Here is a 27,108-nt window from a genome sequence, read left to right as displayed (position 1 = left end):
TTTCACAATTTTTTATTTTGACACCTTCTGCGTGTTCAATCATTTTTTGTACTACAGGAAAACTTGCATGTCCTAACTTCCTATGTAAGATATGAGCACACTCGTCATGTATTGGTTTACCTATTTTTGGTTTTTTCTCATTGTGTGTATCTGTGTGATCATGAGATATTTTGCATTCATCATTGTCACTGTTACTAATATTTTCATCATCTGCCTCAATGCAATCTTCCATATTTGAATCAATATTATGTAACCATCTTTCTTTTGTTATCAGATAGGGTAGGCCTCCTTTAATCATCACAGTGCCTACATTAGTTTTATTCTTCTCTAAAGTTGCTTTTCCCTTTGAGCAAACTATATTGATGTCAGAATCTCTGCTTAATTTTATGACACTTAGTATGTTATGAGGTATTTCTGGTATTAACAATACCCCCTCTATTTTTCCTAGACCAGGCAAGGTCACATTCCCTCTGCCTAGTACTTGAACTTTTTCTTGGTTAGCTACTTTTATTACAAACTTATCTTCTGTAAATGAAGACAATATATTTTTGTTATTAGTGGTGTGATTAGTTGCTCCAGAATCAATAAGCCAATTATTGTTCTCATTTGGTTGCGTTTTGGTGCTATCTTGTTTATTTAGTCCATTCAGTGAACCAGATTTTCTCTCTTTTGAATTTTCTCTGCCCCCTCTATTTTCTCTGTAATTTGGTGGGCTTCTATATTTATGTCTGTCTGTGGAAGACTGTCTATAATTGTATTTATTCCTATATTCTGACCTATGTCTTTCTTTTGAGATTTTGGGGCAATCTCTTCTATTGTGTTCTCTGGATCCACAATTGTGGCATTTAAAGTTTTCATTATATTTTTCTTGAAAAGCTACCTTCCTAAAAGGTTTGTGTTCTGTGTGATTGCTATAACGATTTTTCCTTGAATTGTCTTCTGCTATCAATTTGTTAGATAGACTTTCTATTGACAAATATCCTAGATTGATGGTGTCTAAGTGTGACATAAAACTATCCCATGATGAATCAAGTGAGTTGATAATAACACTTTTCATTGTTTGATCTGAAATCACTTCCCCCCTCAAATGCAGCTCAGCTCTTATTTTGTTTAAAGATATTAAATGCTCACTTATGGAAACCCCTGGTTTTACTCTGGAAGAAAAGAAGTCCTTAGACATTCTTGTGGTGGTTGCTACACTATCGCTGTGAAACAAATTAAACATGCATTGAATTATTTCTGAGACAGTTAGGTTTGGTTTGATGCTATGATACATTGCAGGAGACACGCTAGATATTATTAAGAAAAATGCCTTATGGTGTAAACAATCTATTTTTAAAGTCCAAGGTCTTCTTGGGGGACTAGTGATAAAGAATAGTAAATTTTCTTTCATAAAGACAACCTGAAGCTGTTGATACCATTCTTGTAAATTAATGCCATCAACTCTAAGTTTTGGGAAGTCATTGGGTAAGTTACCCACATTATTTTGTCCATTACTTACAACCTGAGGCAGTCCGTGGTCTCGTAAGTGTAGAAAATTGCAAAACGGCATGGGAATGCTCGCAACGAGTCTGCGCGGTTCTCTGGCCAGTTCAAGTCTTTCCGGACCGTCTACGTAGTTTCGCACATGCGCGTTGTTCATTTCTTCTTTGACGTCGTCGTGGAAGGTTCTCTCCATTGCAGCTCGCTCGCTTCGTTCCTCTTCAGACGAGTCGGTCTCTGGCTCGGTCTTAGGAGTTCTGATGGCGGCGGCTGTTCTTTTCTTTCTTTTGGGTGCGTTGGCACTTGCTTCGGTCTGCGGTGTAGGGCGGAATCGACATGGCTCTCTGGGCTCGGGCGTCGTCGTTCTTGAAGTCAGGATGGGAGCGTGCAGGTCTTGAAGCATCGGCTTGTTCGCTTGCTTCTTTGTTGGCGCTTTGGAAATTTTTAATTTTGGCCCGAATGCGGCAAAAAGCGTCTTCATTGCTGACTTTACTTGGGATTTCGTTAAGTCGTTCTCATTTTCTGATTCTGGCTCTTCCGAGGAATTTGAATCCTCCTTTTCACTTTCGTTGTCTGATAACGTTTTTGGCGCCAGAAATTTTGAACTGAGCATTTTGATTGGCTCTGCTTCGCTCACTTTGGAGGCTTGTTGAAACCAAGATGGCTGCCATTCAAAATTTCGCGCGGGATCACATCTTTTCTTTTTCATAACGACTCTCTCTGTAGTCACATCACTCACAGTTTTTTGGTCTTTGGGTTTCTCTTTAGCGATGTTTTTCTCTCTCGCTGCTCCGCTGTTCTTCAGCATTTCTTGGAGGTTCGCGATGAGGCTTTCATCATTCTTCTGGCTTTTTAAAATCTTTAGTATCTCTGACCTGAGTTCGTTGTTTTCTATTTCGATTTCTTCCTGGCCATCATTTTCATTTATTAGTTCTTCTTCAGTGGTATATTCTTCGGATTCTCTCGAAATCGCGTTTGTGGATTCGTTGATTATTTCTTGTTCAGTTTCTATTTCTTTGCTGTAGGCCCTGGTGTTGGGCCTATCTTTCTTAGACATTTTTAGGTATTTATTGAGTCAATTAACCATCCTCTGCTACCAGTTTGTTGCAATATTTTTAGGATCAGACTCAATAATAATATTTAGAGTTAGAGATTCAAATATATTTCTCTTTAATTATAATAGGCATTCTATATTCACTGAATATTCACAGATAGAAGCGAGGAAAATGGCGAAGGTGGCTCCTTATATATACAAAGGGTGGAGCCAAGAGTAGGAGTGGTGAATTATGAATACATTAGGAAACAAAGAATAAGTTAACCCCTGATATCCCATATATACATTATTTACACATTAGGGAATAAGGCATTTACATCTGACAGTGACCTTCCCCAAGTCAGTGGGGAAGCCAGATTCACTTAACAACTGTGGCAAGAAGAGCGGTTAAACGGTGTGAAACTGACTTAACCACGGTCTCACTTAGCAACAAAAATGTTGGTCTCAATTGCTGTCGTAAGTCGAGGACTACCTGTAAATAAAATTAGGGGGTTAAAATAACGAGTGCTGACCAATGTATCAAAAAAGGAAGAAAGGAAAAGTCTAATCCCATCAATTGTTTAACCTTGGCTATGAATAAGCCAGGATAAGTAAGACATGCTGGGTTAGAAGAGAGTCTGTTGGGAACCAAAAAAAAAAGGAAGAGAGGCAGGTTGCAAAATTTAAATTTGCTTTGAGGCATTTTGGGAGTTGCATGGGGGAAAAATATATATATTTCTGAAACCTTTTCTTTGGCTAAGTCGTCTTGCAGAAAACAACTGCAAAATACAGCTGTTATTTGTCCTCTCTAACTAGGTTTCTGTTTTCTCTTGGATTACTACTAAGTGCAGGCTTTTCTCGCACCCAAGAGCCAGCGCCCTCGTTACTATCTTTAGATAAATGATTCAGCACCATCAAAACAACCTTGTCTGGAAGAGACACCGAAGGAGAGAACCCAACAGTCGTTCTCCAGAAACTTTGTCTGAACTTGTTCAAAGAGGGAAAGAGACAAACATCATTGGTTGCAGGTGTATATGTGTATGCTCCAAATCCCAACACTTTCCAGCATGTGGGTGGCCGAAGCTGAGTGTTTTGATGGGCAGAAGAGAGAGAGAGAGAGAGAGAGAGAGAGAGAGAGAGAGAGAGAGAGAGAGAGAGAACAACACAACAGTAATTGTGAGTCAAAACTGCAATTCAGCCACCGCGGGTTTTTTTTTTGTGAACGATCCGCGGGGGATTTAAGGCTGAGAAACAAAAGGCAAGTTCAGACAATCCTTTCCCAAACATCTTCAAAAACACACAAACACACACAGAGAGAAACACCCAACCGACAATGTTGTTCGGTGCATATGAACGCCTTTATTTATTTATTTAAAAGATTTCTGCTGCCCCTCTTAAAAACACCATTCTGGGCAGCTCGCGAGAAGCAGAAGAAGAAAAAAAAAACTTTTAAAGTTTCTAGAACGCCATAAATCTGTAAAAAAACAACCCCGAATTTGCTTTTTCCATCATTCCCTTAGGATGCCTCAACAACCACACCAAGATATGTTGTGTACTCCAGCGTGTGTGTGTGTGTGTGTGTGTTTGTGTTGGATATCTGCTGGGAGGGAGGAACATAAGGGAGAGGCTATAGCAGTGTTTCTCAACCTTGGTAGCTTGAAGATGGGTGGACTTCAACTCCCAGAATCCCCCAACCAGCAGCGCTGGCTGGGGGATTCTGGGAGTTGAAGTCCACCCATCTTCAAGCTTCCAAGGTTGAGAAACACTGGTCTATTGAGATCCTCAGTCATCCAGGTCATGGTTGTCCCAAAGGTGCTTTTTCCAAAAGGTAACTGAATTTTCTTGTGGTTTTTTTTGTTTGTTTGTTTGAAAAGGTTTCGCTACTCATCCGAGAAGCTTCTTCCATTCTAGCTGAAGTTAGAACAGTTAGAACTGAAGAAAGCTTCTCCGATGAGAAGCAAAATGTTTTCAAAGCAAAAAGAAAGCAAGGAAGTCCAGCTGCCTTTTGGAAAAAGCTCCTTTGGCCATAAGGGAGGGGCAGAGACAAAAAGGCACACTTCTGAGGTCCCACTGGGTGGCAAGATTTTAGGGAAGGCACCTGGAGCGTGGAAGGACGGGCAGATGCCTTCAAGGAGGGAAGCTCCTGCAGATAACCTTGGTTGTCCTGTGCTGGTGGGTAGGGCTTTGAATGGCACCTGGAAGGATCCTGGGAGCCCAAGAGAGGTGTGATATGAGTCAACTAGAAGAGCCCAAAAATTCTGGACCAATGGCAGCTTCTGAGAGATCTTCTAGAATCTTCAAGGGCAGACCCATGGAGAGGGCATTGCAGTCATCCAAATGGGAAGAGCCCAAGGAGTAAGTATAATGTAAGTCACCATGTGTAATCTCTCTCACTCTATCTCTCTCTCTATCCTCCCTCTCTCCCTCCCTTCCTTTTTCTCTCTCCCTCTCTTTCTCTCTCTCTTCCTTTTTCTTTCTTTCTTTTTCTTTCTTTCTTTCTTTCTTTCTTTTTTCTTTCTCTCTCTCTTTCTTTTTCTTCCTTCCTCTTTTTGTCTTCTTTTTTCTTTTCTCTTCCTTTCTGTTTCTCTTTCTCTTCTTTCTTCTTTAATGTGACTTTTACTTTATGTAAAATTCTTAATAAATATAAATAATAATAAATAGTTCAGAGAGGAAAGACAAGTAAAAATAGAATAGAATAGGAGCTGGAAGGGGCCTTGGAGGTCTTCTAGCTCAAGCAGGAGAACCTTTACCATTACAGATAAGTGACTGTCTATTCTCTTCTTAAAAACCTCCAGTGATGGAGCACCCACAACTTCTTGTGGCAAGTTGCTCCACTGGTTAATTGTCCTGTTAGGAAGTTTCTCCTTAGTTCTAAATTGCTTCTCTCCTGGATTAGTTTCCATCCGTTGCTTCTTGTCCTGCCTTCTTTGGTGCTTTGGAGAATAGCTTGACCCCCCTCCTCTTTGTGGCAGCCCCTGAAATATTGGAAGACTGCTATCAAGTCCCCCCTAATTCTTTTTTTCCAGACTAACCAAACCCAAAACCTGCAGCTGTTGTTCATATATTTCAGTCTCCAGGCCTTTGATCATTTTAGTTGCTCTTCACTGAAATTTTTCCAAAGTCTCAACATCTTTTTTGTAGTTTGGTGACCAAAATTGGTTGCAGTATTCCAGGTGTGTGGCCTTTCTAGGGTTTTATAAAGCGGTACTAACACTTCATGTGATTTTGATTCTATCTCTCTGTTGATGCAATCCAAGATCGTATCAACTTTTTTGGCTGCTGCTGCACACGGCTGGCTCACGTTTAAGGGATCGTCCACGAGGACTCCAAGGTCCCTCTCCCAGTTCCTGTTTTGGAGCCAGGTTTCACCTAATCTGTACTCGTCCCTTTCGGTTTTTCCTGTCTAAATGCAAAGCTTTGCTTTTCTCCACATTCAATTTCGTGTTGTTGGATGGGGCCCATTGTTCAAGTCTGTCGAGATCTTTTTGGATCCTGAGCTTGTCTTCTGGGCTGTTGGCTGTTCCTGCCAGTTTAGTGTTGTAAGGTCCCAAAATACACTTGAGTCACCAGAATGCCAAAGAGAGAGACTCAAGACGAGGCTTGCAAAAAAAACAGATTTTATTTATGGCCAAAAACAAAATACTGGGTGGGACTATATCCAGAACATACAGATACAATGCATGTGAGGAGATAGCCACATCTTGGGGAAGGTATGGCGTCCTTTTATACCCTCAGAGACGTCAGCTTAGTACCCAGCTCTGGCCTCCCAATCCAGGCCCGTGCATTCCTTGTTGCCCTGCAAGGGGGAATAGTGTCAGATGTAAATGCCTTATTCTCCAATGTGTAAATAGTGTACAGACAGGGTATCAGGGGTTAACTTATTCTTCACTTCTTAATGTATCCATAATTCACCACTCCCACATATAGCTCCACCCATTGTATATATAAGGAGCTACCTACACCATTTCCCTTGCTTCTATCTGTGAATATTCAGTGAATATAGAATGCCTAATGTAAATAAAAGAATATATAGTTAAATCTTTAACTCTTGTTGATTTTATTGAGTCTGATCCTGAAAATATTGCAACAAACTGGTAGCAGAGGATGGTTAATTGACTCAATAAAAAGCTTTAAAATGTCTAAGAAAGATAGGCCCAACACCAGGGCCTACAGCAAAGAAATGGAAACGGAACAAGAAATAATCAACGAATCCACGAATGCAATTTCGAGAGAATCCGAAGAATACACCACTGAAGACGAAGAAATAATTGATGACCAGGAGGAAATCGAAATAGAAAATAACGAACTCAGGTCAGAGATATTAAAACTATTAAAAAGCCAGAAGAATGATGAAAGCCTCATCGCGAACCTCCAAGATATGCTAAAGAACAGCGGAGCAGCGAGAGAGAAAAACATCACCAATGAAAAACCCAAAGATCCAAAAATAGTGAGTAATATGACTGCGGAGAAAATCATTACAAAGAAGAAAAACGATGATCCCGCGCAAAAATTTGAATGGCGGCCATCTTGGTTTCAACCGGCCTCCAAGATGAACGAAGAAGAGCCAATCAGCAATCTCAATTCAAAACTTCTGGCGCGAAAAATATTATCGGACAACGAAAACGAAAAGGAAGATTCAAACACCTCAGAAGAATCAGAACCAGAAAGCGAGGAAGATCCAACAAAACACCAAATAAAATCAGCGATGAAAACGCTCTTTGCTGCATTTGGGCCAAAACTGAAAATTACTAAAAAGACACTAAAAAAGCGAAAGAGCAAGCCAATGCCTCAAGAACTGCCCGCTCCCATCCTGACTACTAGAACGCTGACGCCGGAACCCAGAGAGCCCTGCCGATACCGCCCTACGCCACAGACCGAAGCAAGCACCAACGCTTTCAATAGAAGAGGAAGAACAGCCACCGTCGCCAGAACCCCCAAAGTCGAACCAGAGACCGACTCATCTGAAGAAGAGCAGAGCGAGCGGGCCGCAATGAGGAGAACCTTCCACGACGACGCCGAAGAAGAAATGGACAACGCGCATGCGCGAAACTACGCTGACGATCCGGGAAGACATGAACAGGAGAGAAGATCATGCAGACTCGTAGCGAGCATCCCCACACCGTTTTGCAATTTTCTGCATTTACGAGACCACGGACTACCTCAGGTTGTAAGTAATGGACCCAATAATGTCGGAAATTTACCCAGTGACTTCCCAAAACTAAGGGTTGATGGCATTAATTTACAAGAATGGTATCAACAGCTCCAGGTTGTCTTTATGAAGGAAAACTTACTGTTTTTTATCACTAGTCCCCCAAAAAGACCTTGGACACTAAAAATAGATTGCTTACACCATAGAGCTTTTTTCTTAATAATATCTAGTGTGTCTCCTGCAATGTATCACAGCATTAAGCCAAATTTGACTGTTTCAGAAATTATTCAATGCATGTTTAATTTGTTTCACAGTGACAATGTAGCCACCACCACAAGGATATCTAAAGACTTCTTTTCATCTAGGATAAAACCAGGGGTTTCCATAAGTGAACATTTAATATCTTTGAACAAAATAAGAGCTGAACTGCATTTGAGGGGGGAAGTGATTTCAGACCAAACGATGAAAAGTGTCATTATCAACTCACTTGACCCATCATGGGACAATTTTATGTCACATTTAGACACAATCAATCTAGGGTATTTATCCATAGAAAGTCTATCTAACAAATTGATAACAGAAGATAATTCTAGAAGGAATCGTTCTAACAATCACACAGAACATAAACCATATAGGAAAGTAGCTTTCCAAGAAAAATATAGTGGAACATTTAAATGTCATAATTGTGGATCCAGGGAACACAATAGAAGAGATTGCCCAAAATTCTTAAAAGAAAGATATAGATCAGAATACAGAAACAAATACGATTATAGACAACCTTCCATAGAAAGGCATAGATATAGGAGCCCACCAAATCACAGAGAGAATAGAGGGGGCAGAGACAATTCAAAGGATAGAAAGTCTGGTTCACTGAATGGATTAAATAAACAAGACAACACTAACACACAACAAAGTGAGAACAATAATTGGCTTATTGATTCTGGAGCAACTAATCACACCACTAATAACAAAAGTATATTGTCTTCATTTGCAGAAGATAAATTTGTAATTAAGGTTGCTAACCAAGAAAAGGTTCAAGTATTAGGTAGAGGAAATGTAAACTTGCCTGGTTTAGGAAAAATAGAGGGGGTATTACTAATACCTGAAATACCTCATAACATATTAAGTGCCATAAAACTAAGCAGAGATTCTGACATTAACATTGTCTTTTCAAAAGGAAAGGCAACTTTGGAAAAGAATAAAATAAATGTAGGCACTGTGGTGACTAAAGGAGGACTACCTTACCTAATAACAAAAGAAAAATGGTTACATAACATTGATTCAAATATGGAAGATTGTATTGAAATAGATGATGAGAATGTTAGCAACAGTGACAATGATGAATGTAAAATATCTCATGATCACACAGATGCACACAACGATAAGAAGCCAAAGATAGGTAAACCAATTCATGATGAGTGTGCTCACATATTGCATAGGAAGTTAGGACATGCCAGTTTTCCTGTAGTGCAAAAAATGACTGAACACGCAGAAGGTGTTAAAATAAAGAATTGTGAAAATTATCTGGAATGCTCAGTATGTAAATCTACAAAACTAAAAACTAGCCCCAGGCCAAGAAAATCTACCAGATCAACTAACAAAATTTTTGATTTAGTACACATGGACTTAGTTGGTCCATTAACTCCATCAATCACTTATAGGAAACGTTACTTCCTAACAATAGTGGACGATTATAGCCGCTATGGATTTGTTTACACACTTAAACACAAAGATGAAACATTTCAAAAATTTAAAGAATTTTACAAACGCATAGAAACACAACACAACATCAAAATAAAACAAATTATGACAGACAGAGGGTGCGAATTCATGTCTAAAGAATTCTCACAATGGTTAAAAGACAAAGGAATGTTACATTACACATCTAGTCCATTTTCTCCGTTCCAAAACGGGATTGCAGAGAGAAAAAATTCCACATTACAAACCATGATTAGATGCACATTGGAAGATGCTGGCTTAAGCAAACAATTCTGGTCAGAAGCCTTACATTATTCAAATTACACACAAAATAGAACATGGTCCAGCATTATAAATAAGACACCATATGAAGTGATGTATAATAGAAAACCAAAATTAGCACACATGCATATATTTGGAGTCACAGCAGACGTACACATATCTAAACAATTAAGAAGAAAGGGAGAAAATGTGTCCAGGAGACTCAGATTTATGGGATATGAGACCGGCACTAAAGGATACAGATTCATTGATAGTAACAACAAATTTATAGTCTCCAGAACAGCTGTGTTCCATGAACAAGCTAACTGGTCTAAATTACATCTTAATGAGATATTCCCAAATAAACATGAAGATACAAAATCTCATGAGAAAGGGACTATAGAAAAACAAAATATCAACAAATATAAAAACAAAACCAAAACTTGGACAAATAGTCAACTCAAAATAAAGACAGATACACTAACAAAAAAGGAAGCAAGATATTTGCATGATAACGATAGTAAACCCAAGAAAATCATTAGAAACACCAGAAATCAAATGCCAAATAAATACAAGGATTATGTAATGCACATGAATGGTGAACTAACAACACCCAATACATACGAGGAAGTGTTAAAACTTCCTCACGAAGAAAAAGAAAAATGGGAATTAGCAATGAAGAAAGAGATGGAAAGTTTACAAGGACTAAATGTATTTACACCTACATCTGCACCTAAAGATAAGACAATTATTGGTACCAGATGGATATATAAAATTAAGAATTTAGAAGGAGGAAATACTCTATACAAAGCTAGATTAGTTGCACAGGGTTATGCACAGAAATATCCAGAGGACTATACTGACACGTATTCCCCCACTGTAAGAACAGAGAGTGTCAAAACAGCTCTAGTGGTAGCTTCAGCACTCAATCTAGATGTATTCCAATATGACATACAGACTGCGTACCTACACGCAAAATTAGATAAAGAAATATACGTGAGAGCACCTCATAGTCCATACACAAACAGAAATGAGACTTGGTTGTTAAACAAGAGTTTATACGGGCTAAAACAATCTGGTAAACGGTGGTATGATTGTTTAGTAAAAGTACTTAAGACCATGGACTTCAACGCTACCACTGCTGATAATTGTTTCTTTATCAAGAGGGGTGATGATTATATTGAATTTGTATTGATTTATGTGGATGACATTTTATACATAGGAAAACATAAAGAAAGAAGAGAAACTTTTGTAACTAAACTAAATGAACACTTCTCATTGAAATCTTTAGGCAAGGTAAACAAATACCTTGGTGTCCAAATTAATAAAACAAAAAGGGGATTCAAACTTACCCAGAGAGATAAGATCATAGATCTTTTAAATAAATGCAACTTAAACAATGCCAAACCTTGTGATACCCCTATGCAAACTGACTTTCTAAGGAATTCTGATGAATCTTCTCCCGAGTTCAAGGACAATACATTCTATAGATCAATCATAGGTTCACTCCTTTACATATCTAATTGGACTAGACCGGACATCGCTTTACCACTCAATTTATTATCCAGGCATGTCAGCAAACCAACGATGTACCACTGGGAAGCTGTTAAAAGAATTTTAAGATATTTAAAAGGCACACTAGACTTTTGTTTAATGTTAGAACCTAATGATATTAAAGAACCAAAGCTTACGTGTTATGCAGATGCAGATTGGGCTGGAGACACCTCATGCAGAAAAAGCACATCTGGTTATGTATTTCTCTTAAATGACTGTCCAGTTTACTGGTACACTGGTAAACAAAAACTAGTGGCTACTTCAACAACAGAAGCGGAATATGTTTGTTTATCCAAGGCCGCAAATAATCTTGTATGGTTTAATGATTTAATTTCAGATGTCTGGAAAAAACCTGCTCTGCCTTTTGTTATGCATGAAGACAATAAAGCAGCCATTGAAATATCTAGATCTGATGCCATTGGACAAAGGTCCAGACATATAGATATAAAATTTAAACATGTAAGACAATTATCTCAGGATGGATTTATTAAAGCAGTGCATTGCGACACTTCAGAACAATTAGCTGATATATTAACGAAGCCTTTACCTTCTAAACAGCATAAATACTTAACCTCTAAGTTGTATGTTTTGTATTGTCCTGAATCTGAATGTAACTGGTGTTGTATAACGAATCGGCATTTAGAGGGGGATTTGTCAGATGTAAATGCCTTATTCTCCAATGTGTAAATAGTGTACAGACAGGGTATCAGGGGTTAACTTATTCTTCACTTCTTAATGTATCCATAATTCACCACTCCCACATATAGCTCCACCCATTGTATATATAAGGAGCTACCTACACCATTTCCCTTGCTTCTATCTGTGAATATTCAGTGAATATAGAATGCCTAATGTAAATAAAAGAATATATAGTTAAATCTTTAACTCTTGTTGATTTTATTGAGTCTGATCCTGAAAATATTGCAACAAATAGAAACTTCCCAATTAGTCATCTTGAGCATTTCTTTGTTTACTCAATTGGCCTCTTAGGCCCCCTGGCCCTGGAAAGTAGGAGTCTATCCAGATCAACATAAATTAGGACTGAGGTGTAAATTATCCCTTGGAGATACGTACCATGCTCTTAGATGGCACAAGAAAGAAACAGGGAGAAGATTGATATGGGTTCAGGTCAAATGGCAGGGACATATGTTTGACAAATACCAGATACATTACAGGCCTAATAACAGAATATGTTTGTTACAGGAGATACAAATATAAAGGCATAATATATGTGATACAAATACAAAGGCATATGTGTATTACAAGAACCTAATGGTTACAGAATCTAGTATACCAGTATATCATATCTTAGCATTATTTATTATATCCTTATTATTGTTTCCGTTCAGTGTCATCTGCAAGACAAATTCCTTGTGTGTCCAATCACACTTGGTCAATAAAAAATTCTATTCTATTCTATTCTATTCTATTCTATTCTATTCTATTCTATTCTATTCTATTCTATTCTATTCTATCCTATCCTATCCTATCCTATCCTATTCTATTCTATTCTATTCTAAAAAAGGTTTACAATGTCCCTGAATCACAATCAGCTCCAAGAGATATTATAGATGCCTCTCTGTAGAGTATTTGCTGTATTAAAAGTGGAATACCTTTGCTTTCTTTTAAGGATTCCCCCGTCCCTTCCCTGTCTAGCCTGTAACCCTGAGGTCTCCCTCTGGTCTCCCATCGAACCACAGATAATCATCTATTTTTTAAATCTCAGTCAAGGGGAGAAATGTGGGTCCCTAATAAAGAAACGAAGGAGATCATTCCTTAGAGGGAATTGCAAAAAGTTTGCTAACTGGCAGGAAGGCCAGGTGGAGTTCAGCTCCTTCTCCAAACTTTCACATCCAGCTGTTATTCCCCAGTTCAACATCCTCCTGGGCAGGAGGAATGAGCCAGGCGCCACCTGTTGGAGAAAACCCAGAATGCAGGCCCTCCTGGAGAAGCGGTGTTGCCCCCAGGCCCCTAGCTTTGGGGTTCGGCTTCCCTTCTGCCCCACTTTGCCGAAATGGGTTTCAAATCAACTAAAACAGACAGGGGGAAAAAAGTACTTTACGATTTTTATTGTTTGTTTCTCTGTGTTTCATATAATATATGTGATACATAATTTTGTATTTATTTATCATTTTAGATGGTGTATATTGGAGGCGGTGAGCCTTTGAAAGTTGAATGCAATGACATTTCATTTTAATGTATGCCGATTAATGTACATTCAAAGTGACAATAAAGTTATTCTTTTCTGTTCTGTTCTGTTATTCTTATTCTGTTATTCTGTTAAATGTTATTCTGTTTTATTTGGTTATTCTTTTTTATTGTTATTCTGTTATTCTGTTTTGTTCTGTTCTGTTTTATTCTGTTATTCTGCTTTATTCTGTTGTTATTCTGTTATTATTCTGTTATTCTGGGTTTTTTTTTTCCTGTTAATTGTTACTCTGTTTTATTTGGTTATTCTATTTTATTGTTATTCTGTTATTCCGTTTTATTCCAGTATTCTGTTTTGTTTTGTTCTGTTCCGTTTTATTCTGTTCTTCTGCTTTATTCAGCTCTTCTGTAATTCTGTTCAGGTTGGCACTGCCTGAGCTTTGCCAATGGCATGGAGGCATCGTCTGCGGTTGACCTGCCTTTGCACATGTGACCAAAACTTTCTCTGGAAGTGGCCAGCTCTTCTCCAGAAAACTCCTGGATCCGGCAGGTGAGTCCACCTGAGGCTGAGCAAAACCTGGCCAATTAAGGAGGACTTTAATGCAGGCACATGCCCGGGTGCATGCCCCCACCCCCTCCTGGCTGCTCCGCACCCTGCCAGGGCCCTCCTCCTCTTCCTCCCAGGCACGGGACCGTGGGGGCATTGGTCAGTGTCCATCAGCAGGAAGAGGGAGGGAGGTTTCGCCCTAGAGACAGGCCAGGGTCTCCCTGGCAGAGAACATGAGGGTTCTGCTCCAGTATCTGGGCTGCTTCTCAGCCTTCCTCTCAGTGGGGCTCCTCATCGCGGCCACCTGGACGGATTGTTGGATGGTCAACACCGACGACTCCCTGGAGGTAAGGACCCACTGGCATCCGGTGTGTATTTCTCTCTCTCTCTCTCTCTCCCTCTCTCTCTCTCTCTCTCTCTCTCTCTCTCTCTCTCTCTCTGTGTGTGTGTGTGTGTGTGTGTGTAAGCCCACACAACGGTTGGATTCTTGGATGTTCTTGCTGGCAAAAGACCAGTTAGTCCTTGGAAGTCTCTCCCAGGTGCGAAAGGAAAAGCAGCAGCAAAAGGAAACATTACCGGTTGGATTTCAGCCTGCCATGCAGGTGTCGGAGGAATAGGGACCAGCCCAGAAAATATAGAGCTGAGGCCATTGGTCGAGAGGCAGCTTGTTTTATTCCGTGAAGTCCTAGCGATTTTTTAAATTGGGATGCAGTTTTGGGATTTTGTACTATTTTATTTATGTTTTTAGTTTATATATTATATAATGGTAAGCCACCCAGAGTTACCTTGAAGTAACTCTTGAAGAAAGAGGAAGGAAGGAACAAAAGAAAGAAAGAAAGAAAGAAAGAAAGAAAGAAAGAAAGAAAGAAGGAAGGAAGGAAGGAAGGAAGGAAGGAAGGAAGGAAGGAAAAGAAACAAGGGAGGAAGGAAAAAAGGAGGGAGGAAGGAAGGAAGGAAAAGAAAGAAAGGAAGGAAGGAAGGAAGGAAGAAAAGAAGGAAGGAAGGAAGGAAGGGGATGTTCTTATTGATCTAATGTCTCTCAGGTTTAGCAACTTCAAGATGGGTGAACTTCAACTCCCAGAATCCCCCAGCCAGCCAAGTCCCTCCCCTACTTCTTGAAGTTGCTAATCTCCAGAAATTCTCTGTCTCTGCTTTGGGACTGGAATTATTGTGTTTCCTTCATGGAAGGTGAAATTTGGCAACAAACAGAAAAGTTACCCGTTGAATTTCAGCCTACCATGCAGGTGTCAAAGCCACAGGGACCATCCCAGAAAATATAGAATTTTCTATAAAAAAAATAGAAAAATCTATTTGTTTAGATCCGGCTTTGCATTATCCCACCAAGCCCCTCACTTGTGGGGTGCCCCAGGGGTCGGTCCTCTCGCCTCTTCTGTTCAACATTTATATGAAGCCGCTGGAAGAGATCATCCGTGGTTTCGGGGTGAGGTATCATCAGTACGCTGATGATACCCAGCTTTTTATATCCACCCCGAACCAGCCCAGTGATGCCCTCGACGTGATGTCCCGGTGCCTGGAGGTGGTACGGATCTGGATGGGGAGGAACAGGCTTCGGCTCAACCCTGCCAAGACCGAGTGGCTGTGGGTACCGGCATCCCGGTCCGATCTAGAGGTTCCATCTTTATCTATAGGGGATGAGGTGTTACCCCCGGTAGACAGGGCACGCAATTTGGGTATCCTCCTGGATTCACAGTTGAGTTTAGAAGATCATATAACGGCCGTGACCACGGGGGCGTTTGCCCAGGTCTGCCTGGTGTGCCAGTTGCGCCCTTATTTGGACCGGGATGCCCTACGCACAGTTACTCATGCGCTAGTCACCTCCCGTATTGACTACTGCAACGCTCTCTGCCTAGGGCTGCCCTTGAGGACCATCTGGAGGCTTCAGCTGGTACAGAATGCAGCCATGCGGGTCGTGATGGGAGGGTCCCGATACGCCCATGTTACACGTCTCCTGCGCAACTTGCATTGGTTGCCAGTTACCCTCCGGGTGAGATTCAAGGTGCTGGTGATGACTTATAAAGCCCTACATGGCTTAGGCCCAGGATATCTGTCGGACCATCTGCAACCAGCAACAGCTCCTCATCGCCCAGTGCGTTGTCACTCAGGGTGCCGTCGGCTAGATAATGTCGGCTGGCGGCCCCCAGAAGTAGAGCTTTCTCTGTGGGTGCTCCCACCCTTTGGAATCAACTCTCCCAGGGGCTCCGGTTGGCCCCTGACCTCTGCACCTTCCGCCACGACTTAAAGACATGGTTGTTCAGCCTGGACTGGGGGGGTTAACATGTATTTTAACATGCTTTTATTCAGATATTTTATTGTTGTGAGCCACCCTGAGTCCTACGGAGATAAGGTGGCATATAAATAAAATAAAATAAATAAATAAAATAAAGTCCCATGGATATCAACAGGATGTTATTGTTATTATTATTGTCATGGTTTCCACTGCCATCCCATCAAACTCAATGTTTACATCGCTAGGATTGTCTCTCCAATTATTATTATTCATCCTCAATGGAACCTCATCTCCATGGAGGGAAGTTATGCAGTGGGGAACCCCAGGACTCTGTTTTAGGCCCAGGGCTCTTCAACATCTTCATCTGTGACTTGGACGAGGGAATAGATGGGGAACTCATCAAATTTGCAGATGACACCAAGCTGGCAGGAATAGCCAACACTCCAGAAGATAAAGGCTCAAGATACAGAAGGATCTGGACAGACTTGAACATTGGCGCTATCTAACAAAATGAAATTCAAGGGTGAAAAAAGGAAGGTTCTACATTTAGGCAAGAAAAACAAAATGCACAGGTACCATATATGTGGTACCTGGCTCACTTGTGGTAACTGTGAGAGGCACCTTGGAGTCCTGGTGGACGACCACTTAAATCTGAGCCAGCTGTGTGCAGCAGCCGCCAAAAAAGCCAACACAGTTCTGGGCTGCATCAACAGAGGGAGAGAATCAAGACCACGTTAAAAGGGTTAATACCACTTTATAAGGCCTTGGGAAGGCCACAGTTGGGATACTCCATCCAGTTTTGGTTGCCACGATGTAAAAAAGATGTGGAGACTCTAGAAAGAGTGCAGAGAAGAGCAACCAAGATGATTGAGAAGGCTGGAGGCTCAAACATATGAAGAACAGTTGCAGGAACTGGGTAGGTCTCATTTAATGAAGAGAAGGACCAGGGGAGACATGACTGCATCTTCCAATATTTGAGGGGCTGCCCCAAAGAAGACGGAGTCAAACTATTCTCTAAAGCACCTGAGGGCAGGACAAGAAGCAATGGGTGGAAACTAATCAAGGGGAGAAGCAACTTAGAACTAAGGAGAAATTTCCTGACAGTGAGAACAATTAATCAGTGGAACAACTTGCCACCAGAAGTTGTGAATGCTCCAACACTGGAAGTTTTTAAGAACAGACTGGACAGCCACTTGTCTGAAATGGTCTCCGGTCTCCTGCTTGATCAGGGGGTTGGACTAGAGGACCTCCAAGGTCCCTTCCCACTCTGTTATTCTATATTCTGTAAGGAAGCACAAAGAAATTGCAGAACCCGCTTGGGAAGCTGTGAGCTGACGATCGTTGGAGTCCTCGGAGGTCTTTTTTAACCTTGGCCTCCCCGTTGAACGGCCCATGTGATGCCCGCCACCCTCTGCCAGCCTCATTAACCTGCCCTTGAGGCTGGTTGCCAGCCTCCACATTTCACACTTCCCTGCTCAAGTGTGAAAGCTAAACGGCCACTGCAAGTAGGGCCGGCGGTGTTAATTCCTGACAGATTGAGTTACTTTTCGCACTTCCCTGGTCCATTGGCTCTCTAAAGATTGCGGGTGGGGTTGACCTCGGCTCCCTTCCAAGAGGGGCTTTTCAAGGGCCATGTCGGCAGAAGGGGCAGCCCAGGAGAGGCTGGCTGGGGGGGGGAAGAAAAGGGGGATTTCCTCTCTCACACTTCTTCTTATCGAGCTTAATTTAAGCCCCGCTTCTACTTGCTTAACAAAAATTGAAAAAAGACACCTGAATCAATCAATTAGAATAGAGCTGGAAGGGACCTTGGAGGTCTTCTAGTCCAACCCCCTTCTCAAGAAGGAGACCCTCTACCATTTCAGACAAGTGGCTTCTCCAGTCTCTTCTTAAAAACCTCCAGTGTTGGAGCACACACAACTTCAGGTGGCAAGCTGTTCCACTGGTTAATTGTTCTCACTGAATCCCATTGATACTATTCAGGTAGTCCTCGACTTGCGACCACAACTGAGCCCAAAATGTCTGTTGCTAAGAGAGACAGTTGTCCAGTGGAAGGGAAGTTGCCTTCGGAAGTTATGGGTGCTCCATCCCTGGAGGTTTCCAGAAGAGATTGGACAGCCATTTGTTCAGAATGGTATAGGGCCTCTTGCTTGACCAGTGGGTTGGACTAGATGACCTCTAAGGACCCTTCCAGCCCTAGGATTCTATGATACTGGGAGCAGCTAGAGAGATGTGGGGCAGGGTTAGGGTTAGGGGTTTTCACCAGCCAAAATAAACTGGTTTCCCCACTATCAAAACCTCCTGGTCTTTTGCAAGCAGAATTTTATTTCTTGCCTTTAAAGAGCTGGTCGCTTCCAATTCTAATTTGGCCTTTGCTAAGATGTGAGCTCCATGTTTTCCCTCTTCAGGTGCCATTCACACCTTCCTTGCCGTTGTGATTCTCTCCTCTCCTTCGTGGCCGCTGGTTCACACAGCGTAATTTTCTACCTCCAATAAAGCCCAGCAGAGGCGGTCACACACAACCTCTTAACTTTGATTCAAATTTGGGGAGGTGAGGTTGGCTTAGCGCGCGTTGCGTCTAAAACGCAGCCATGATGGCTCAGCTCCTGCTTTGGGGGTATTGTGTGAATGCACTGAAAGGACCAAGGGACACGAATCAACCGAACCTTTGCTCTTTGCTTCTGTTAAGAGTTGCTTGTGCTATTTTGCTACGGTTAGGAATTAATTCTATAAACCACACTTGTTAAGAATTGTATCCTTTGCTTTCTGGTTTCTCGCTTCTCTTTGTTCGCTTCAAAGCTAGGCACATCCTTGGAGAGTAAATAAGAAAGGCAGAGCAGGGAGTGTTGTGCTCTGCTAGCAGCCTTTGGACCTGGCAGTGGACAGTCCTGGGAACTGGCATGGGCCAGTCCTGGAGGCTGGGAAAGGCTCGGACGAGGGCTCTGCATCGGAGGCAGAGATGGGGCCAGGGCCATTTGGGAGTGATGCACGGACTCTAGAGACCCCAGAGTCGGACAGCAGAGAGGCAGAGGAACAGGAGGAGCCTGTTCCTAGTGCACATATGAGAAGAGCTGCCAGAAGGCAGGAGCAGCTAAAGCAAAAGGGACAACTCAGGAGTAAGGCCTGGAGATGATTGGCCCCTCCCATAAGGCTTAAAAGACCAGCAACGGCTCTTGGGATCTGTGTAGGAAAGCAACGTTGATTCCCGTGCTTCTTGTCAACGTCTCTTGAACTTTTTGGGGGGTTTTGCCAAGAAAAGCCTTTGGCAGGTTGCCAAAGACATCAAAGGTTGGTGATAAGGCCGAAGGGCTGGTTATGAAGAATTTTGTTTTGGACTAAGCGGAGAATGAATTAATTCTCAGCTGTTTTAATAAAATAAGTTTGTTGAGGACTGAACTGTGTTTGGTAATCACTATTTGGGCCTTGGTCACAACAGTTACCCAGGAACATCCTGCCCCATAGATAAAAGGGAGCAGACCAGGGGGCTGCCTGGGAGCACGGACACCCAGCAAGATAACAAAAAGCGTGGGCAAAGAATGCTCCATGGATAAAGGGGAGGGGGGAGACATGGGCAAGACATTATCATGTTGGGTAACAAACTTTTCTCTCTCACTGGCTAAATTTGGGTACTGGTATAAGACATTGGGGCTACACCCATTTAGGCGTGGCTTTTTCCTTACATGCTTTCTAGATTTACAGATTTACAGAGTTGGAAGGGACCTTGGAGGTCATCTAGTCCAACCTTCCACCCAAGCAGGAGACCCTACCCCATTTCTGACAGATGGCAGTCCAGTCTCTTCTTGGAAGCCTCCAGGGATGAAGCTCCCACAACTTCCAAAGGCAACTTCTGTTCCATGGGTTGACTGTTCTCACTGTCAGAAAATTCCTACTTATTTCCAGGTTGAATCTCTCCTTGGTCAGTTTCCATCCATTATTCCTTCTCTGGCCTTCGGGTCCCTTGGAAAATAGCTTGACCCCCTTCCTCCTCTCTGGGGCAGCCCCTCAAATACTGGAAGATGCTCTCCTGTCTCCCCTGGTCCTTCTCTTCACCAGACCAGCCATGTCTTCTGTCCATCTATGGTTCACTCAGATATCTTCCTTCCTTCCTTCCTTCCTTCCTTCCTCTTTCTTTCTTTCTCTCTCTCTCTCTCTTTCTTTTCTTTCTTTTTCTTTCTTTCTTGTGCTTTGGAGAATAGCTTGACCCCCTTCCTCCTCTCTGGGGCAGCCCCTCAAATATCGGAAGATGCTCTCCTGTCTCCCCTGGTCCTTCTCTCCACTAGGGCAGCCATGCCCAGTTCCTGCAACCGTTCATCGTATGTTTTAGAGCAGGCGTGGGTTCTAAATTTTTTTACTACCGCTTCTGTGGGCGTGGCTTATTTTGTGGGCGTGGTTCGATGGTCATGTGACAAACAATTCTTTAGGATTGAGCAGAGGTTCTGGTCTACCAGGCTTTTAACTGCTTGCAGAGCCGTACCGGTCTACCCATCTGTTTTTGGAGCGCTCCGGTCTACCACCACACGGCCATTTACCGCTGATCAGCTGTAGGGCGGCCCTTTGAAGTGACGCGGCAAGCGTTTAAACAGTTTTTTGCTGCTCTGCCACCACCGAGAGCATCGGAAACCGCTTGCAGGCAGCTTGGCCTCAATTGCCAATCTAGCACCACCGAGCGGTTTCCAAGGAGCAGATCAGTTCTAGCCGATCGGTTGAGAGGCTTCTTGGCTTCTCAATTTAAAGCTACGGTGTCTTGTTTTTTTTCCCCCTCTTCTTTGTCAAGTGAGCCCTGATTTTTTCCTTCTAGTCGATCAGCTGGGACTCGGGAGGCAGCGAATAGATTGGGGGCAGGGCCAGGCAGAGGTGGTATTTACTGGTTCTCCGAACTACTCAAAAATTTCCACTACCGGTTTGCAAGAACCGGGGAGAACCAGTAGCAACGCACCACTGTTTTAGAGCCTCCAGTCCCTTCATGATCCTGGTTGCTTTTCTTTGCACTTTTTCTGGAGTCTCAACCTCTTTTTTTATAGTGTGGTAACCAAAACTGGATGCAGCATTCTAGGTGTGGCCTTACTAAGGCTTTATAGAGTGGTATTAGTACCTCCCTTGATCTCGATTGTATTCCTCTGTTAATGCAGTTTAGGATTGCATTGGCTTTTCTGGCTGCCGCTGCACATTGTTGGTTCTGTATGTTTCCTGCCTGTATGTTGTGGAGATAGTTTCCCCCAGCTCTTCTGTGTACTTTTTCAAACCTCTTCCTGAGTCCCATTTTGGCATTCTGGTGACTCAAGTGCATTTTTGGACCTTACAGCAGAGAAAAGGTTGGTTAGATCAACAGCCGGGTTAATCCAGTGGTGTGAAGGCAACGCTGGTTTCCCAAAACAGAGGAATTGTAACAGCCAGAGAAATAACCACGGCTTCCTCTCCTCTAGGTAAGTGCCACGTGCCGTGGCCTCTGGTGGGAGTGCGTCACCAATGCCTTCGATGGGATAACCACCTGTGACGAATACGACTCCATCTTCGCTGAGCACCCAGGTAGGTGGGCTTGCCCTGAAGGTGAGGGTTCACAGGGACTCAGGAGGTCATCTACACAGGAAGTCCTCTACTTATGACCACAAAATTTCCATTGCTGGGTGAGACCGTTGTTAAGTGAGTTTTGCCCCCATTTTACAACCTTTCTTGTCACCGTTGTTAAGTGAATCACAGCAGTGGTTAAGTTAGTCTAAGTGAATCTGGCTTCTCTGTTGATTTTGCTGGTCAGATGGTCGCAAAAGGGGATCACGTGACCGCAGCCATTGTAAATGTGAGTCAGTTACTAACCGTCTGAATTGTGATCATGTGACCATGGGGGATGCTGCCGTCGTAAGTGTGAAAAATGGCCCTAAGTCACTTTTTTCAGTGCCGTCGTAACTTCGGATGGTCCCTAAACAAATGATTGTGAGCCATGGAGTATCTGTAGTATGCTATGTGATTTCCCCTTTCCTTCCTCTTTAGTCTTGTTAAAATATCCCAGTTGGTGATGGATGATCTCTGGGGGCCCCATCTGCCTAGAGCCCCATGTTGTCCTGAGGTCCTCCTTGAACATCCCTGATCTAGAAGAACCAAGTCCATCCTTGGTGGCCCTGGCCTTTTTTGAAGAAGTTTTAGGAAGTAATCAAGAAGTTTTGAAAGGGAGATAAGGGCCCGGGCAGAAATTTTGGAGACTAGGCAGTGGAAAAGGGTAGAAGTGGGAGAAATACCTAGACTGAATAGCCAAGAAGCAGACAGAGATAAAGATCCCAGAGAGGAATGTGGGAGGCAAATTAAGAAAAGCATAGCAACTAAAGTATTGAAGCGGGCAAGAGACGATGGATCAATGATTTCTCTTCTTTGTTGTTGTTCTGACTTGCTTTTCTTTTTCTCTCTCGCTCTCTTTTGCTTTTTTTAAGTAGGTGACATGACTAGAAGTTAGGTAGGATAGAAAGAAAATGTTTTTCAGTAAAAGGTGACATGATTAAAAGCTAGAATAAGAGATAGAAATAAGAGAAGGGGGAATGTTAGTGTAGACACTTTTATACAATAAAATAAAAGTAACAATAAGAGAAAACATGGAATAATTGAATAATGACAGATTGCAACTTCTTATAATCGTGTAATCATTATTAGAAATATATAAGTTGACTGAATGTAATAACTATGACTGATTTTACTAATTTTATTTGTATTAGAATGTATGACACTCTAATGTATGCCACACTCTTCACGCAGTGATTCGATATGTTTGTAAAAAAAAAAAATACAAAAATAAAAAAGCTTTAAAAAAAAACAAAAGAAGTTGTTTTAGGGAAGTAATCAAGAAGTTTTAGGAAGCAATGTTGCCTCCGGAAGTTGTGGGAGCTCCAACACTGGAAGTTTTTAAGAAGAGATTGGACAACCATTTGTCTGAAATGGGAGAGGGCAGTGATGGCTAATCTTTTTGCCATCGCATGCCAAAAGTGGGGGGAGCACAGGTGGCTCGCACGCACGTGTGCCCACACCCAAAATTCTATGCACCACGCCCCCCCTGTGCATGCGTGCGCAGCCGCTTGTGCTCCCCCCACTTTTGGCACACGATGACCCGGTGGGCCCGTTTTTCACCCTCCACAGGCTCCAGAGTCTTCCTAGGAGCCTGGGGAGGGCTAAAACAGCCTTCCCCACCTCCCCGGAGGTCCTCCGGAGGCTGGAAATGGCCCATTTGCCGACTTCCGGTGGGCCCAGGAGGCCCGAATATCAGCTGGCCGGTGCACGCATGCGTGCCAGAGCTGAGCTCGTGTGCCCACCGATATGGCTCCGCGTGCCACCTGTGGCACATGTGCCATAGGTTCACCATCATGGGGATAGGGCTTTCCAGTCTGAGCAGGGGGTTGGACTAGAAGACCTCCAAGGTCCCTTCCAACTCTGTTATTCTATTCTAATCCTTCATCCAAAGATCTCCTTCCAAGATGGAGAACATCATGTTCAGGGCTGCACCCAGAGCAGGGGAGGGGTGCCACCCACCTTCTTTCCCCCAACCCACCCTGCTTCTTTTGCAGTGAAGCTGGTCCTGACCCGAGTTCTGCTGATCACTGCTGACCTTCTGTCCGGGCTCGGATTCGTGTTTCTCCTCCTGGGCCTGGACTGTGTGAAGTTCCTCCTGGATGAACCAGGGATCAAAAACCGTATCTGCTTCATCTCTGGCTTGGCGCTCTTAACAGGAGGTAGTTCGGCCCACAGGGTCTGGTCCAGAGAGGGGGGGGGTCGTAGTAGAGTAGATATGGGGGGCTTACACAGGGCCACACTCCCAGAAATCCTTCTCCCATTCATGGCATCGTTCAACGGACCTTGAAGAAGAAGCCGTGTTGCTTCTGAGATGAATGGATGGATCCAGTAAGGACCTGGAATGGCCTCCTGGAGTCCTGGGGGCTCCATTTATGGTGTGAGATGATCTGAGGAGGCCTTCTTTCAGCAAGGGCTGGATGAGAAGACCTTCAAGTCCCTTCCAACCCTGGCTGTTTAATTCTGGATAGTGGACACTACAGCTTCCCTCCCTCCCTCTTTCACAGGTATTCCTGGATTCATCGGCTCCACGTGGTACGCCATTGAGGTCTACGTGGAGCGCTCCACGCTGGTCTTGCATAATGTCTTCGTGGGCATCCAATATAAGTTTGGCTGGTCTTGCTGGCTCGGGCTGAGTGGTTCCTTGGGATGCTTCCTAGCCGGTGCCTTCTTAACCTGCTGCGGGCGCCTTCTCCAAGGTGAGCTAAGATACTAAGTGTCAGACTTCGATGCTATCTCATAATAAATGAATTTCCAAACTGCCAATCTTTAAGGAAATCTTCTCTTTAATTGAGCACAGCAACCGGATCATGACTCGATGCGGACAAGACTGACCTTTTGCCCCCCAATCCCACCCTTTCCGATCCCCAATTATCTGCTTCTCATTGGCTATCTTCCAAGTCACTCCACTGACTTCTTGTCTCGTCATTTCACAGGAATGTCTCCCCCCTCCTCATTTCCACGACGACCGGGCTTCAAAGGGATTTAGCAGGCAAAAGTTCAGGGCTTATCTCTCTCCTCTCTATGCCAGTGGTGAGACGCTGACACTAAGAGAGGAGAATATTCGTAGCTCAGGGTTGACACCAAGGGTCCTTAGTGCTCTCTGAGCTTGGTTGGTGGTTTCCTTGCAGGCGTTTCATGACCCAACTAGGTAACATCATCAGTGCTCGTAGAATATAAAATGAGTGCAAACCCCCTTCCTCCTAGCACTGATGATGTTACCTAGTCTGGGTAATGAAACGTCGGCAGGAAAACAAACAAGCTCAGGAAGCATCAAAGACCCTCACTCCTCCTCCTCCTCCTCCTCCTCCTCCTCCTCCTCCTCCTCCTCCTCCTCCTCCTTAAATCGCCCAGGTGGGAAAATGCTGCTTTATCATAACTGCACGTCTTCCAAATCCACGTGACAATGATAGAGGCAGCTGCTTTAAAGAGCTATGGAAAATCTATGTTTGGCTACCTGCCTATGCTGGCTGAGGAATTCTGGGAGCTGAAGTCCACATATCTTAAAGACACCAAGATAGAAAAACATGGCTTTATCATAACTGCACGTCTTCCAAATCCACGTGACAATGATAGAGGCAGCTACTTTAAAGAGCTGCCCACCCTCTACATTTGGCTACCTACATGTGCTGTAGCATATTTTCTCTTGGCTGTCCTGCCTACCCCTGGATAGCCTCTTACTCCAAGAGCAGGGGTCTCCAAAGTTGGCAACTTTAAGACTTCTGGGTCTTAAGTCCACAAGTTTTAAAGTTGCCAACTTTGGAGACCACTGTCCAAGAGCCACAGATACTACAAGGCCCAATTATTGCTGGTTTGCTAAAAGCCATGTCTCTGTCTTTTGTCTCCTGGTTCTTAGATGCCAACTCGGAGAAGGACTTCCATCCTGGTGCTTTACAGAAGGTTTACCTGCCTCCTGCCATGACTCTCTCCTGCCATCCGTCTGTGCCGACCGCCACGGCCAAGATGTACGCAAGGGACACCCGGGTGTAAGGATGAGGAGGGGGGGCACAAGACAGGCTCCGAAAGTCTTCAGAATGAAGGGGCTCCTTAAAGACCTGCTGGCAAATTCTCCATCCTGAGTAAAGACTCAGTTATTTTGCTTAACGAGCCCTGTAATGCAAGAAACACCCTTGCCGTATTTCATCGCCCAAAGATGGAGGTTTTTCATCCAGGAAGCAAGAGAATTTTCCTACCTCTGGGTTGATAGAGATTTAAGTAGGCTGCGTCCTCTCACTTGCCTGCTTCCTGCACCCAGAGTTAGTTCGCATGGCTGCGTTTCTGCATTTTTCATCTGGGGTGAGGCTCCTTTTCTCCCTCTCCAGATTGCTCTTCCTCCAAATTTTGCAATGCCATTTGCCAAGACTCCAATCGGATTAGGTAGATTCGGATGTCTTGACCCCAGAAACTTCCCTTTTGTGCCTTCCGAAAAACGGTTAGCCCAGAACAATTTGCATGATGAAGTATCTCAGAAAATATGTCTATTTGGAGCGGCGTGTCTCAAAATAATACGAACCTTCAATGTTGGTTTTTTTTAAAAAAAAAACAAACAGATTTCAAATGATGCAATGGATTAAATTTACGGGGAAAAAAATCAGCCTAAATAAGAGATATGCAAGTTTATTTCAGTGATGTTGCACCTTTGAATGGTCACTAAACGAATGGTTGAAAGTTAAGGACTACCCCTACATTGGGAAATGGGAGTTGGTAAGATCCACCCAACGCACAAACTTGAATGAAAATGAAGCCGGCTTGTTTGTGGTTTATTTTGTTGTGAGAATCAGTTATCCCATTAAGACAGTGTTTCTCAGGCTTGGCCCCTTTAAGAGGGGTGGACTTCAACTCCCAGAATTCCTCAGCCAGCTTTGGCTAGGGAATTCTGGGAGTTGAAGTCCACCCCTCTTAAAGGGGCCAAGCTTGAGAACCATTGCATTCAACCATAATCAACGTCTTCATCGATGACTTGGATGAGGGGATAGATGGGGAACTCATCAAATTTGCAGATGACACCAAGCTGGCAGGAATAGCCAACACTCCAGAAGATAAAGGCTCAAGATACAGAAGGATCTGGACAGACTTGAACATTGGGCGCTATCTAACAAAATGAAATTCAAGGGTGAAAAAAGGAAGGTTCTACATTTAGGGAAGAAAAACCAAATGCACAGGTACCGTATATGTGGTACCTGGCTCAATAGTAGTAACTATGAGAGGGATCTTGGAGTCCTAGTGGACAATCATTTAGATATGAGCCAGCTGTGTGCAGCAGCTGCCAAAAAAGCCAACACAGTTCTGGGCTGCATAAACAGAGGGAGAGAATCAAGATCACGTTAAAAGTGTTAATGCCACTTTATAATGCCCTGGTAAGGCCACACTTCGAATACTGCATTCAGTTTTGGTTGCCACCAGTGGTGGGTTTCAAAATTTTTTACTACCGGTCTTGTGGGTGTGGC

The 27,108-nt window shown here is 43.1% G+C and overlaps 1 protein-coding gene across 1 annotated transcript in view; it reads left to right on the top strand.

The window, feature by feature from the left end:
- Positions 1–26,463, top strand: part of CLDN16 (claudin 16) — a 34,866-nt gene extending 8,403 nt beyond the window's left edge. The window contains exons 3-7 of the mRNA XM_087872179.1: positions 13,838–13,875; positions 21,541–21,643; positions 23,659–23,823; positions 24,169–24,360; positions 25,518–26,463. Coding sequence (XP_087728305.1) covers positions 13,838–13,875; positions 21,541–21,643; positions 23,659–23,823; positions 24,169–24,360; positions 25,518–25,651 — 632 coding nt within the window. The 3' untranslated portion in view covers positions 25,652–26,463. The remainder of the gene's footprint in view (positions 1–13,837; positions 13,876–21,540; positions 21,644–23,658; positions 23,824–24,168; positions 24,361–25,517) is intronic.
- Positions 26,464–27,108: the final 645 nt, after the last annotated feature.

This window comes from Pantherophis guttatus, chromosome 6 (genome assembly GCF_059756535.1).
Source record: "Pantherophis guttatus breed Tessera chromosome 6, ASM5975653v1, whole genome shotgun sequence".
NCBI lineage: Eukaryota > Metazoa > Chordata > Lepidosauria > Squamata > Colubridae > Pantherophis > Pantherophis guttatus.
Note: the sequence above shows the minus strand (reverse complement) of the source record. Positions and strands in the feature narration are given on the sequence as shown.